Source organism: Diadema antillarum, unplaced genomic scaffold (genome assembly GCF_040938485.1).
Source record: "Diadema antillarum isolate AM-2024a unplaced genomic scaffold, OU_Dant_1.0 seq00001905_RagTag, whole genome shotgun sequence".
Classification (NCBI taxonomy): Eukaryota; Metazoa; Echinodermata; class Echinoidea; order Diadematoida; family Diadematidae; genus Diadema; species Diadema antillarum.
Window position 1 is genome coordinate 307,721 of NW_027272571.1, and position 13,125 is coordinate 320,845.

General features: G+C 39.0%; 1 protein-coding gene across 1 annotated transcript in view; it reads right to left on the reverse strand.

Annotated features, from left to right (window-relative positions):
* Positions 1–1,384: 1,384 nt before the first annotated feature.
* LOC139713106 (U3 small nucleolar RNA-associated protein 25 homolog) overlaps positions 1,385–13,125 on the reverse strand; it is a 33,218-nt gene continuing 21,477 nt past the window's right edge. The window contains exons 8-17 of the mRNA XM_071624862.1: positions 12,640–12,833; positions 10,350–10,506; positions 8,952–9,048; positions 7,823–7,908; positions 7,049–7,127; positions 5,826–5,906; positions 4,521–4,592; positions 3,205–3,329; positions 2,415–2,513; positions 1,385–1,634 (exon numbers count right to left, since the gene is read on the reverse strand). Of these exons, the coding sequence (XP_071480963.1) occupies positions 1,385–1,634; positions 2,415–2,513; positions 3,205–3,329; positions 4,521–4,592; positions 5,826–5,906; positions 7,049–7,127; positions 7,823–7,908; positions 8,952–9,048; positions 10,350–10,506; positions 12,640–12,833 (1,240 nt within the window). The remainder of the gene's footprint in view (positions 1,635–2,414; positions 2,514–3,204; positions 3,330–4,520; positions 4,593–5,825; positions 5,907–7,048; positions 7,128–7,822; positions 7,909–8,951; positions 9,049–10,349; positions 10,507–12,639; positions 12,834–13,125) is intronic.

Here is a 13,125-nt window from a genome sequence, read left to right on the forward strand (position 1 = left end):
CATCTGCCACTCTGTTTTTCTGATTAGACTCTTTATATCAAAGCAAACTACAACATAATGTGGAATTGCACTTAAAATATAGAGAACAACAACAACACAACAGTCAGTATTGAAGATGCAACATTAAACTGAAATACAGACACAATTGTAAACAAGTTTTTAGAAAGGCTGACAAAAATTTTTATTACATATAAACAGACACACATACTATAGCTATCAACTGTAAGGTGCCTCGAAAAAAATTACAATCCTGAGGCCTTCATTAAGGCATTCCCCAGTCACCCTTTATACCCCCCCCCCCCCCCTGCATTCCTTTCTGTGTAAGTCACTCAACTACAGCTACAATAAGAGACAGCTGCTCAGTACTGTAGATAAAGAGGTTGGATATTAAACAAAACCCTGTTATACTGTAACATAGCCACTTGCCAATATAAACTCATACACTGGAACCTTGTTAAAATGAGGTTGGATATAGTGACATACATGTACCTGATATCACAGGTGTAATTTTGCAGGTCCCATTACCTATTATATTCTTTTGTTTTATCCCTGATATAACGAGATACCCGATTCAACAAGTAGGCCTACATTTCAGTGGTCCCAAGCAACTCGTTCGTTCCCCCGTATTTGTTTGTTTATCCTAATAAAATGAGAAACCTGATGTAACAAGGTAATTTTTGATATCCCATGGTGCTAGTTTTATCAAGGTTCCACTGCAATTCTTGGGCATTCTTTTCCACATGAATCACCATGAACATTCAAAAGACGAGATCATCTGGCCAGCTATGTTACATGTATCCAAGACAAATCATAATCATGGAGTAAACTAACCGTACTTAATCAGCACGTCTACATATGTCATGGCACTATCAGATTGGTATCCCTGTATGAAATTGCGCAACGATTCTGACCAGCAGAAATTCATGAAATGTCTTTCAGTAGATCTATGTTTACAGAGAGGTGCCAGACTTTAAACACACATTTCTTCCAGCTTGTACCTGACAGAAATCTCTCTCATGGCTGAGGTCATATCAAAGCAGACCCTACAGTCAATCTGTGTCTAGATCGTCACTGGCACTTTATACAGCACTCTGACATTGTTCAATCATCAGAAAGCACCCCCCCCCCCAAGTCCTGTCAACAGAGGAAAACTCTCCCCTTTTGTCCTGCTCTGTATAGATGCTCCGTTGTTAATGGCAACGATGAACAATGTTGATGTTGTTTACATCCTGTAGTCTGGTGAGCAACATGCAAGTAGGACAACATCTTGCCACCTGTTTCCATAGATGACTCCTCCAGCAAAATATGCGAAGAAGAAAGAAACTTGGACACCGGCTTACACAGAAATTGAGATGGGTCTCGCTTTTGTCACCGGTCCGCATCCTCAGCTATCGCCAGACACAAACATGTGAACGTCCTTCTCCGCGTGCAGCATGTGGGCATTGCGCTGCATCCCGACCACCGCCCCGAGCCTCTGGGCGTCGTACTTGGTGTAGAGCACGGTGCAGTTGTGCTCCTGTGTGGCGCCCTCGATGGCTGCTGGCTTCTCCAGCATGTTGCAGAGCTCGCTGTAGAACTGGGGGTAGATGGGCAGCTGGTAGAACACGATGTGTCGAATGCCACGGATCTTGTATCTGATTGGGTGAAGGCAGACATATTGTAAGCTATGGATTTGGGGAAATAAACCAAACAGTTTGCAGAATAGCTGCTGTAAGATCTACACCAAGTTGCAGTAAATGAATAAATTTGGAAATTTGAAATAATTTGGTAGTGATAGTGACAGTGCTCACCCTACAATCGAGAACCGCTTTTACGGAACACTGCTTTATATGTGTAACAAACTTCACTGTAACAACTGTTCAACATGTTATTTTCACCAATTGCTGTACTCATATCACAAACCGCTTCATCAAGACATATTTTGGCTGAAACATTTCTGTTGTCCCTCATTAATGTATAAAAATAATACCTAATTTAAGTACTCCAGTGGGGGGTTACGCATGGTTCACTCATGGCCCGCTACTAACTACATGTAGCCAGAAGCCCCACTTTAATGGGAGAAAAGCTTGTTTCAAGACATCCCCCGATTAAGCAGGTACAACTGTACTTGTGGTATAGGCACCTGTGTATTTCACAGCTCTCTTGAGTGTTTGTGTGTATTTGTATACAACTGCATCATTCTCTACCAGCTCAACACCACCGGAATATACAGAATTTCTACAGACCGGGTACCAAGTAGAAATTGAATCTAACAAACATAATATCTCAATTATGCCATCTAATATTGAAGCAGCAATGTGTCGCGGTTTTTTTTTTTGGGGGGGGGGGGGACAAAAAAGAGAAGAGATCAGATCACACCAAATATCAGGCACTAAGCCACTCTCTCTCTCTCCCTCAATAACATTTGAACTTACCTCCTGAAGAAATGGAACCTCTCTGTGAGTAGCAAAAAGGGTCTAGTCCCCTTCATCATGTAGAGACGAGCTCTGGAGATGTTGGACTGGCTGGTGTACCTGGATTACAGACAGCGAAATCCAAGAGATCTATATTAAATCATTCATTACCACAGGTAAAGAATATGCATGGAATGTTCTTGGTATTCTATGGGAGTATTCCCGAAGGGGTTGATAAACAGAAATTCAGCAGGTCAGCTTAATAAGCTACCACCTCACGGTTTGGTCACGGGTAGTTTCTGTTGTAGGCTTCAAGGAAACACAAAGGTCAGAATTAAAGAGTTAAGAAAGAAAAACCGAGTTGAATACACTCAATGTTTTCCCTCTCATACATTGTTGGAAATGTAAGAAGTATAATTGCTCATTGTCCATGAGTTATCAATTACACTTCTTTTTGTAACACAATTGACACGAAATACACACCCATGGGGAGAGTCACACTGTCAATTTGAATGGCACTGGACAAACAATAAATCAGAGATACCTTACTGATAGAAGCCCGTAAAAAGTCTGTTAAGTTTCATTAGGTATTGCAGAAGTTCATCTCTCCTCCTAAGTCAAAACCACATCGCTTCTCAGATTCTTGTTAGGTGTTGAGAGGACTCCATACATGTCTAAAAGATCTTCTACAGAATAGTTTATCAATTTAGTCATGATCATGTAAAGTTCTAACCACTAGATGCCTATAAAACAATGTAAAATGAGGAATTCTTGTCAGAAGGTAGTTTGAGATGGCTGGAGGCAGACTCACTCGCAAATCTGGGCAAAGCTGATCTCCAGCTTGCGGAAGTAGTTCCTCACGCGCACAAAGTCGAAGTAGGAGGGGATGTAGATCATGGTGCCAGCCATCAGTGACTCACGGTACTGGGGGAGGACCTGGATCAAGACAGGGCATCATTCAGTCAGTTCACTTGTCTCTCTTAAACGCACACTTAATTAGAATGTTACTTTATACTTTGTCATTTTTTTACGAGAATGAAAGCACACTCGAATTGAATATCTCTTCTGAATAAAGGCAGCAGGATATAGTACCCTTTAGAAAATGTCAGTTCTATGTCAAAGGAGTGTGTACATTTCATTTAAAAAAAAAAGAATTCTCTTTAAATTTTCTTTATATTGTTGCCCTACGGTGACATCACAATTGCTGTAGCCTCTTTGTGTAATCATGAAAGCACATAGATTTAAAGGGATGGTATAGTACTGGTGGAGATGAGGATTGGGCTCTAAACTTTTTGCGAGATACCAAAATAACATTTATGAAATAGTAAAGAGCATACCACTCTAAGAGGAATTCAAAGTTTATTTGATGAAAATCAGTTTTGGAATGGCTGAGACATCCAAAAACAAAGTAAAACAAAGTGATCAAAATAAAAGGTGGGTCCCATGTTTTATTATAATCACTCTGTTTTGGATATCTCAGCCATTTCAAAACCAATTTTCATGAAATAAACGTTGAATTCCTCTTGGGATTACATGCTCTTTCATATTACATAAGAAGTTTTTCATTATCTCACCAAAAATGTTAGAAAAGAGAAATTAGGGCTCAACCAGAACTGTACAATCCCTTTAAGCAAAACTTTAAAAAAGATAAGATCGTGTACTACTAACATTTCTGAATTCAACAAATTAATCCACACCCAGATTTGACAAAAATTTTACTTCAAGTTTCATATGATAACACTGACATTTTGAAATAATGTTGACAATTTGAGTATCAAGTAACAGACAGACTGAATCATGGGAACTATCACAGTTGAGTGGCGATAACAAATCAATCTACTGTAAAAGTGGATATTTTCGCGCGACTAATTTTTCGCGCTCAGCTGGGTAAGAAAAGTTTCGCATGCTTTTAATTCCACGGAATCACAACTTCAACTACTGGAACATACGGCAAGCAAAAACATTTGCATGCATTTATTTTGCGTGCTAGTTTCTGGCTGCGCGAAATGCGCGAAAATTTCAACACCGCAAAACTTTCCACTTTTACAGTATACCAAATGGCAGACAAAATAAAGTTAAACAGCAATGCATGTACAAGCTGGTTGTAACACACATACAACTCTTTACCTTTGTTGTGAAGAATTTGAATCTCTTGTCATGCGAGGAAGCAAAGTTGTCACACTGAATACGATGGAAGACCTGAAACACAAAAGATTAATCATATCAGAGTATAGCCATAACATAATAATGATAATACTATGAACACTTTTAATGCTCTTGGTATCCATCAAGAATAGATCATGCTCACAGCACAGAGAAAGGCACATAAAAAATATGAAGGAAGATCTTAGAAATGGGATGAAGGAAACATATCGATTCAATCAAAACCCTTCCCTGAATAGTACTCTTGTGTTTTTTTCTACTTTATCTAATCCAAGCATTAAACTTGTCCTTTCTTAACCCGTTGAGGACGAGTCCCGAGAATACTCAGGCAGGTGTCTATGGGAAATGCATGTCGTAGCAAAATCAGTCCGTCCTCAACGGGTTAAGGAGATAAAAAAGGAACGATTCATGACATCATTGGTCACTATTCAAACACTTCTTCTCTTGATGGAGCATCATATCGTCTTCTGATGAAAGAGTGGTAACCCATTCGTGTGGGAAGAGTGGCACACATTTCAAGTTGAGAGAATGCAGGGATGGACTGCACTTCAACTGAGAAAGGAACAGTACTCATTCTCAAGCCTCCACAGAAACCAAAAATCCGCATGACTCTCCAACAACAAGATATTCATGTCACATATGCTAACATTCTTTCAAGATGACGTCAAACTTAAAAAATTGACATGCCAATCAGAGAGTCAGAAAGAGTGTAGCTGTTGTTTTTAGTTTTCTTCAACACTTTCTCTCAAGAGACACCAGCAGCACAAATGATCAGATAACAAGAGAAAGAGATGAAGCCATCTACAGTGTGCTATCCGACGGGTGAGGTCACGGATGAGAGAAGAAATACAACAATTTCAGAAACTGTTATACATTGCATCTAACAATATGTTCTGAAATTTTAACATAATCCATGTATTTCAAATACCTGAGGTGGTGTTGTTTGTTTTATTTTGTTTTGTCCTCTGTCTTAGTATGTTTTATTCTCTCCATGTTCCCTTGATGATATTGGTAATTTTTGTTAATTTCAATTTTGTGCTTGTTTTAATATGGTCCATTCTCTCTCTGCTCCTTTTATCATTTGGTATTTTAATGTTTAAATTGCAATACGTGTACGATTTGTTTTCAAGGATACATTCTATTTTAACAAGCCTCTGGCTTTGTCAGAACTGTACCTGCTACATTTTGTAAACATTTTATATCGAAACGATTTTTATTACTGAAAATGTATGAATTGTAATTGTAAAATAAGACCGACATCCAACCTACCTGAGGAAGAGGGATGACCACCTGGCCGATGCTGCCCAGAGAAGGGACATTAGAGACCGACACTCTCCCTGCCCAATGTGACTGGAAGAAAAAAGGTTAAGGAAAGCAGATGAGTCACGCCAACTAGAGAAAGAATGACCATATTGACTGCTTCTTTTTTTCTTTTCTTTTCTTAGGTATATGTTGGCTTGTGTTTACGGTCCATTGCGTGAATACACTACTCTGTTGCAATTTTGTTTATCTCGACTTAAATTTCAGAAATTATCATTATCATTATTACTTATTCGGCACTTTAAACATATGTACATAGGTAAACACAAAACACATTTTGTGCTTTATGATTCGCGCTGGTTTTCCAACTTGACATCCATATAAAAGAATCATCTATCCGACTTGGGTCTTAGTTTCAGTCTATGAGCGTGTTTATACAGAGAAGCAAAATACGCGCTCATGCCGGCTCACGCAAGAGGACCTCTCGAATTTTGCTCTGTATAAACACGGCGTATGCCGGCATATGCCGCCAAATGCAGGCTCATGCAATAAATTGCCCTGCGAACGTGACCTATGCTTGACCCCAAAATTCGAGAGGTCCAGTTCAGCTGAGGTCCGCTCGAATCGGCTCGCATGAGCCGGTATTTTGATTTCTGTATAAACACGAGAAATAAGTGCTCATGCGGGAGGTAAAATACCGGCTCATGTGCGCCAATGCGAGAGGCTCCTGTATAAACACGCACTATGACAAACCTGCAGTATGATTGTAATATGGTGTTTCCATTTTCTTTTTTTAACTGAATGGGGTGGGGGGGACAAAATAACTCAATCAAATCAGTCAATAGAAGATGATACCTAACAATGCAGCATTTGAATGCCCAGACAAACAAAATCAGAGTGTGGTATTGGTGGGGGACAAATAATGTTATGACTAATGGCCACATATAGGTAACATCTAAAACATAACTTATCCATATTTTGTTGAGTCACATGAATAAGAGTTGTAGACTCCACAAAGAAAAGAAAGAGAAACTGACAAATCCTAAAATATATGCAAAGCCAGCAGGTCAAAAGTTATCATCTCTTAAGGTGCAAATATTTGTCTTTGGCCATATGTATACCAAATATACAGATGATTCTTCTAAATTTTGGATTACATGTAAGCAAGTCATACTTTCAGTTTGTTTATGCATGGAAGACATATCAACATAGAGAAGAAAAAGGATATTGGCACAATGTTGGCCGAGCAGAGCATTCAGTTCTGGACTGCTGACGGCACTGAAGATTAGACTCTGGCGGTAGTACTTGCTCCTGGTGCAGAGATTGTGGAAAAAGAATGACAGACATCACAACATTCAGACAATTATCTGGAATTGAATAAGGAATACAAGTGTAACTGACTGGTGGGCTGAAACTGTCGCAAGGGCTATGGGGTTGTGCAGTTTGTGTGTCTATTGAGAACTCGCAATGTCAGTAAACATGGAGAAGTGATTAGTCAAGTTTAAGATTTTGATGCAAACTTTGCCTAAGACAAAGCCTGAGAATAAAGGAACACTAAGGGTTCTTGTGGAAGATGATCCAAGCAATGCCTGGCCAGCACTATCATTCAGGGCAAGATATTTTGACCAAAAATACCCTCCCCCCCCCCCCAATAAACCAGGAGGGTAAAAAGTCACACAGGGCAACAATGAGGTAGTAGAAAATGGTACAACCATTTGCAAGAACAATATTGACATTGATGAGGTTACCCTGGGAATATATAAGGTACTTTCATGACCAGTGTACAAGTGAAAATTTTCACATGAGTAATTTTTTTTTTTTAAATTGTGCTCAGCCCGGTAAGAAGAATTTCTCTTGTTTTTAATTCCATGGAAACAAAACATGAAGCAGTATTACATACAACAAGCAAAAAAAAAAATTGTTTTTATTTCTGCGCTAGTTTGACAATGCACAATAATGTGTGAAAATGTCCACTTTTACATTATCCATGAGTAAAGCCATCTCACCATTTATTCAGAGCCCACATCCTGACCCTGGAGAAGTCCACTTCATGGGAGTCCTTGGGTTGGAGGTGGAGGTGTTGCATAATGTGCTGTACGGTAGAATAAATTTCATGTCAGGATATATAATTATAATAATAATAATCATAACGATAACAATCATCATCCTCATCATCATAATCATCATCATCATCATCACCATCATCATCATAATCCCAATAATAACATGAAAAACTTGTATAACGCCTCGTACAAAAACTTTTTAAGCATACAATATAATGTAATTGTGATGTAAAATGTGTTTGTATTGTTATGATCATTTTGTTGCAATTTAATGCCAGTGGAAGCCAAATTTCCATGTCTGACATAGACCAATAAAGAAATGAATGAATGAATGAATGAATGAATGAATGAATGAATGAATGAATGAATGAATGAATATATTGTTCACCGAATAAACATAAATAATTTACAAAAGAACACACACATATAAGTTCAAATAATCCATGAATTACATAAGCATAGATATTGTTCTTCAAATAGGTGAGTCTTAAGTTTCCTTTGGAAAGTGAAAATTGAGGTTGAGTTCTGCATGTGGCTTGGGAGACTGTTCCAGAGAAGGGGGGGGGGGCACAAACTGAAAAAAAGTGTGAGCTGTGCTAAATTATAAGGACGATGATGTGGGATTCATAGGTGTAACCTGTTTGGCTACCTCAGATCTACATTGGGTATCTCAGATCAACTTAACAACAAGTCTCTAACGTATCAAAGATCTGTCATACGCTTGTTGGCAGCATCCCAATCAACTGGGAGCATTTCACTTGGTGCAATGGTAACTGTACGCTTTGAGGTCTGACATTCAAAGTGCAAACATCTTTATAAAACAGGACCCAGGCATCATCTAGAGCCATGCTTCTCAACCTTTTTCATCCAAAGGCCCACGTTGGCTGCTAAGAAGTACTTACCACCATTTGTGAGTTTAAAGCACAAACTAATCTAAATATAGGATGGAATTGTTGACAGATATTCAAAGTATTTGTGATTCTTTACATCAATCATTCTCAGGGTAATGGTTATAAAGTGCAAATAGTATATTCTTTGAACATGGCTTTCACCATGGCAACAGGTGACCTACCACAACATGCTCCCAGTTCTGCATGAGGAAGACATCAGCCTGGTCCATCACCAGTAACTCAATGGAGGACAGGAAGTCATGCTCGTAATGCTCCTCCCTGAAAAAATGATCAAACAGAGCATCAAAAAAGAAAAAAAGAAAAAAAAAGACCACACTCATGAACTTGTAGTAACATTAAAGGACCTATGTAATGCAAATGCTTGTTGACTTGTGTGGTTGAATGAATATCTAAACATGTGCCACACATTTTATAATAATATTTCTGCTATTTTCTTTTTTATTACTTGGATCCACTGGCAAAAAAAGCTTCCAAATTCTGTCAATAACTGCAAAATTACTGATATGAGTGACAGACTACATCAGAATACACCCTCTCCAAAACTGAGCATAACTTGCATGTTTCCACACAGCATGTGTTTTTTAATCAAATCAGGAATATGGACATCTATCTACCCACATATGTGACAATTGAGGAGAGATCTCTCCTGCCTCTTTATGCTTCATTATCATAGAAGAATGGAGAAAGATAATGAACTACTCTGTGCAGAAGTTCTGTTCATCTCACTGAAATTATATGCAAATTCAGCCAAGTGAAGACCTATCTGATGAAGGTTTAGTTTTATCAAGGCATTTTTTTAATAGATTAAAATCTTATCAGGACTGGGGGGTGGGGGAGGATACAAGTCCATTTTACATTATACACCATATCATAGAAGATTTTAATCATCAATTGTTTCATCAAACAACTAGAGGAGCACTCTGAGAGCGCAGACCTCCGCCAAGCATGCAGCTCATTTCCATCACTGATCTTGTTCTTCCATAGAGATATCAGTGATTTCCACCCATAGGCCTACGTACTTATAGCATGCTGAAAGTGTTTACAGTGTGCTGAAAGTCGCCCCATTTTCCCAATATAGAAGCCTTTAATTGTTACGTCATAAACCTTCAGCTGCACGGCGTGCCTCACCCTAGCAGAAACTAGAGCACGCACTTTAGTGCGCGCATACAAACCTCAAATATGCGCAGCCTGAACTCCCAAGTTCATTGACCCTACCTGCCAAAATATCAAAAATCCTTCATAAATTCCCCTAAAATTCTTGGATCACTTCCAAAAGTTAATTGTTTGGTACTTGTGTCATTCTCAACCTTTCCTGCAAGTTTCATCCCAATCCGTTCACTACTTTTTGAGTTATTTTGCACACAGACAAACTAACTATTAAACTAATGAACACACACACAAACCAACAGTAACGAAAACATAACCTCCTCCCTTGGCGGAGGTAATTACATTACAATTATGTCAGCAACTATTATAAATTGCCTTACAACAATATGCTATTTAAAGGGCCTTAAACTATTGGCAAGTGTCAATTTTAAATTTTTCAACAGAAATCTCACCCCTTTGATCCAATCACAGTCCTGAGGCCGAGGGGCGAGGCAATGATGATATCAGAGGTGTAGAAGGTTGAGTAGAGTTTGAAGCTCTTTCTGGTGATGCACACACCGAGCCGGAAGTGATCGTCAATGTTCCCCTTGAAAGTCGCCTCCCAGTCCTCTGAACGACAACAACAAAAAATAACAAGGAAAAGTAGAAATTACGCGGTGCGTAACATATGTCCCCGCCGGAAGTAGCATTTTGAAACAAAATGTGCAATATAGGTAAAAAATCAAGGTCAAAGGTCAAAGAAGTCAAAGGTCAAAATTCTGTGTAGAAGTTTTGAAGCCCTCACCTAGTGCCATCACATAAAGCAAATGGAATCGAAATTGGGTTAGAAATGGCGAAGGAGTAGCATTTTGTAGCCAATGTACAATATAGGTCAAAAATCAAGGTCAAAGGTCAAAGAAGACAAAGGTCAAAATTCTGTGTAGAAGTTTTGAAGCCCTCACCTAGAGCTATCACATAAAGCAAACGGAATCGAAATCGGGTTAGAAATGGCGAAGGAGTAGCATTCTTGTAGCAAAATGCACAATATAGGTCAAAAATCAAGGTCAAAGGTCAAAGAAGTCAAAGGTCAAAATTCTGTGTAGAAGTTTTGAAGCCCTCAACTAGTGCCATCTTATAAAGCAAACGGAATCGAAATCAGGTTAAAAATGGCGAAGGAGTATCATTTCGTAGCAAAATGTACAATATAGGTCAAAAATCAAGGTCAAAGGTCAAAGAAGTCAAAGGTCAAAATTCTGTGTAGAAGTTTTGAAGCCCTCACCTAGTGCTATCACATAAAGCAAACGGAATCGAAATCGGGTTAGAAATGGCGAAGGAGTAGCATTCTGTAGCAAAATGCACAATATAGGTCAAAAATCAAGGTCAAAGGTCAAAGAAGTCAAAGGTCAAAATTCTGTGTAGAAGTTTTGAAGCCCTCAACTAGTGCCATCATATAAAGCAAACGGAATCGAAATCGGGTTAAAAATGGCGAAGGAGTAGCATTTCGTAGCAAAATGTACAATATAGGTCAAAAATCAAGGTCAAAGGTCAAAGAAGTCAAAGGTCAAAATTCTGTGTAGAAGTTTTGAAGCCTTCACCTAGTGCCATCACATAAAGCAAACGGAATCGAAATCGGGTTAGAAATGGCGAAGGAGTAGCATTTTGTAGCAAAATGTACAATATAGGTCAAAAAATCAAGGTCAAAGGTCAAAGAAGTCAAAGGTCAAAATTCTGTGTAGAAGTTTTGAAGCCCTCACCTAGTGCCATCACATAAAGCAAACGGAATCGAAATCGGGTTAGAAATGGCGAAGGAGTAGCATTTTGTAGCAAAATGTACAATACAGGTCAAAAATCAAGGTCAAAGGTCAAAGAAGTCAAAGGTCAAAATTCTGTGTAGAAGTTTTGAAGCCCTCACCTAGTGCCATCACATAAAGCAAACGGAATCGAAATCGGGTTAGAAATGGCGAAGGAGTAGCATTTTGTAGCAAAATGTACAATATAGGTCAAAGGTCAAGGTCAAAGGTCACGACTGAAATTCTGTGTAGAACTTTCAAAGCTCCCATGTAGTGCTATCATATAAAGCAAACAGAATCAAAATTGGCTCATAAATGACAGAGAAGTAGCAAATTGAAGATTTTGATCACACACGGACGCACACACGGACACAAGGACGGACGGACACACGGACGGACGGACGGGCGGACGGACACACGGACACACACACGTACGGAGCCCGTTTCATAGTCCCCTGCCCGAACTCGTTCGGCGGGGACAATTATCAGCATTTACGCCTTGTCGCACACAAGATATCTTCTTCAATTTGATATATCAGTACATGACATAATATAAACATAGCTTTTAGACTGACCAATATTTTTTACAAAGCTGAAGTTTGAGCTCAAATAAAGCCTCTCATAGCATTAAATTAAAAAAGGAGCTCTAGCAGAAGATAGATTTTAAAAATGCAGTCATTTGCATATGATCATCCTGTACACTTATACTAGTAACTGTTTACATCCACATTGTATCAATTTATAAAGTTGCTGTTTTGCAAATATACACATAGTATTATACATTCCTTCCAAGTGGCATTTATGTGACATACTGACAGAGAGACATGTGTGGGGTTTAGTGCCCATGTACAAAATTTACCATAGCCTGAAGTACATTGATTGGTATGTATAGGAGAAATTTGTGTAACATCTTTAAAATATGCTAATATACGAGTGTGTACAATACATAGAGTTTCAAGTTTTCACATCCTACCTGGTCTGACGAGCTTTGACTTTTCCCGAACTTCCTCCTCGCCGTACTCCCCCAAGAATCTCTTGCGGTGACTCATCTGCTGGCCCTCACGGACGAGGATCTTGGCAAAGGTCTGGATGATCTCCAGGGCAGCGTTCCGGAAGGGTACAAGGACCAGCACCCTGGGCCGGGTGAGACCCTGGTCTCGCATTGTCCTGGACCCACGTAAAAATGATGCAGCCACAGAGTAAACTATGCAATGGCAAAGTTTATTAAAGCAGATTTCCTATACCCAACTAAGCAGAACATTAAGGAAATCACTGGCTGAACTTATCTGTAATGCCATCCAGTCCTTTCAACTACTCCATCATTTACGTAGCATAGTGGTAGACTTAAAAAATATTTTAGAAAAAGTGAGAAAGCCACTATCGAGATCACAACAAGAGCAAGATTCACTCCCTGGTCCTTCTAACGTTGCAACAGAAGTCCCCTTAGTTAAAAGATTTC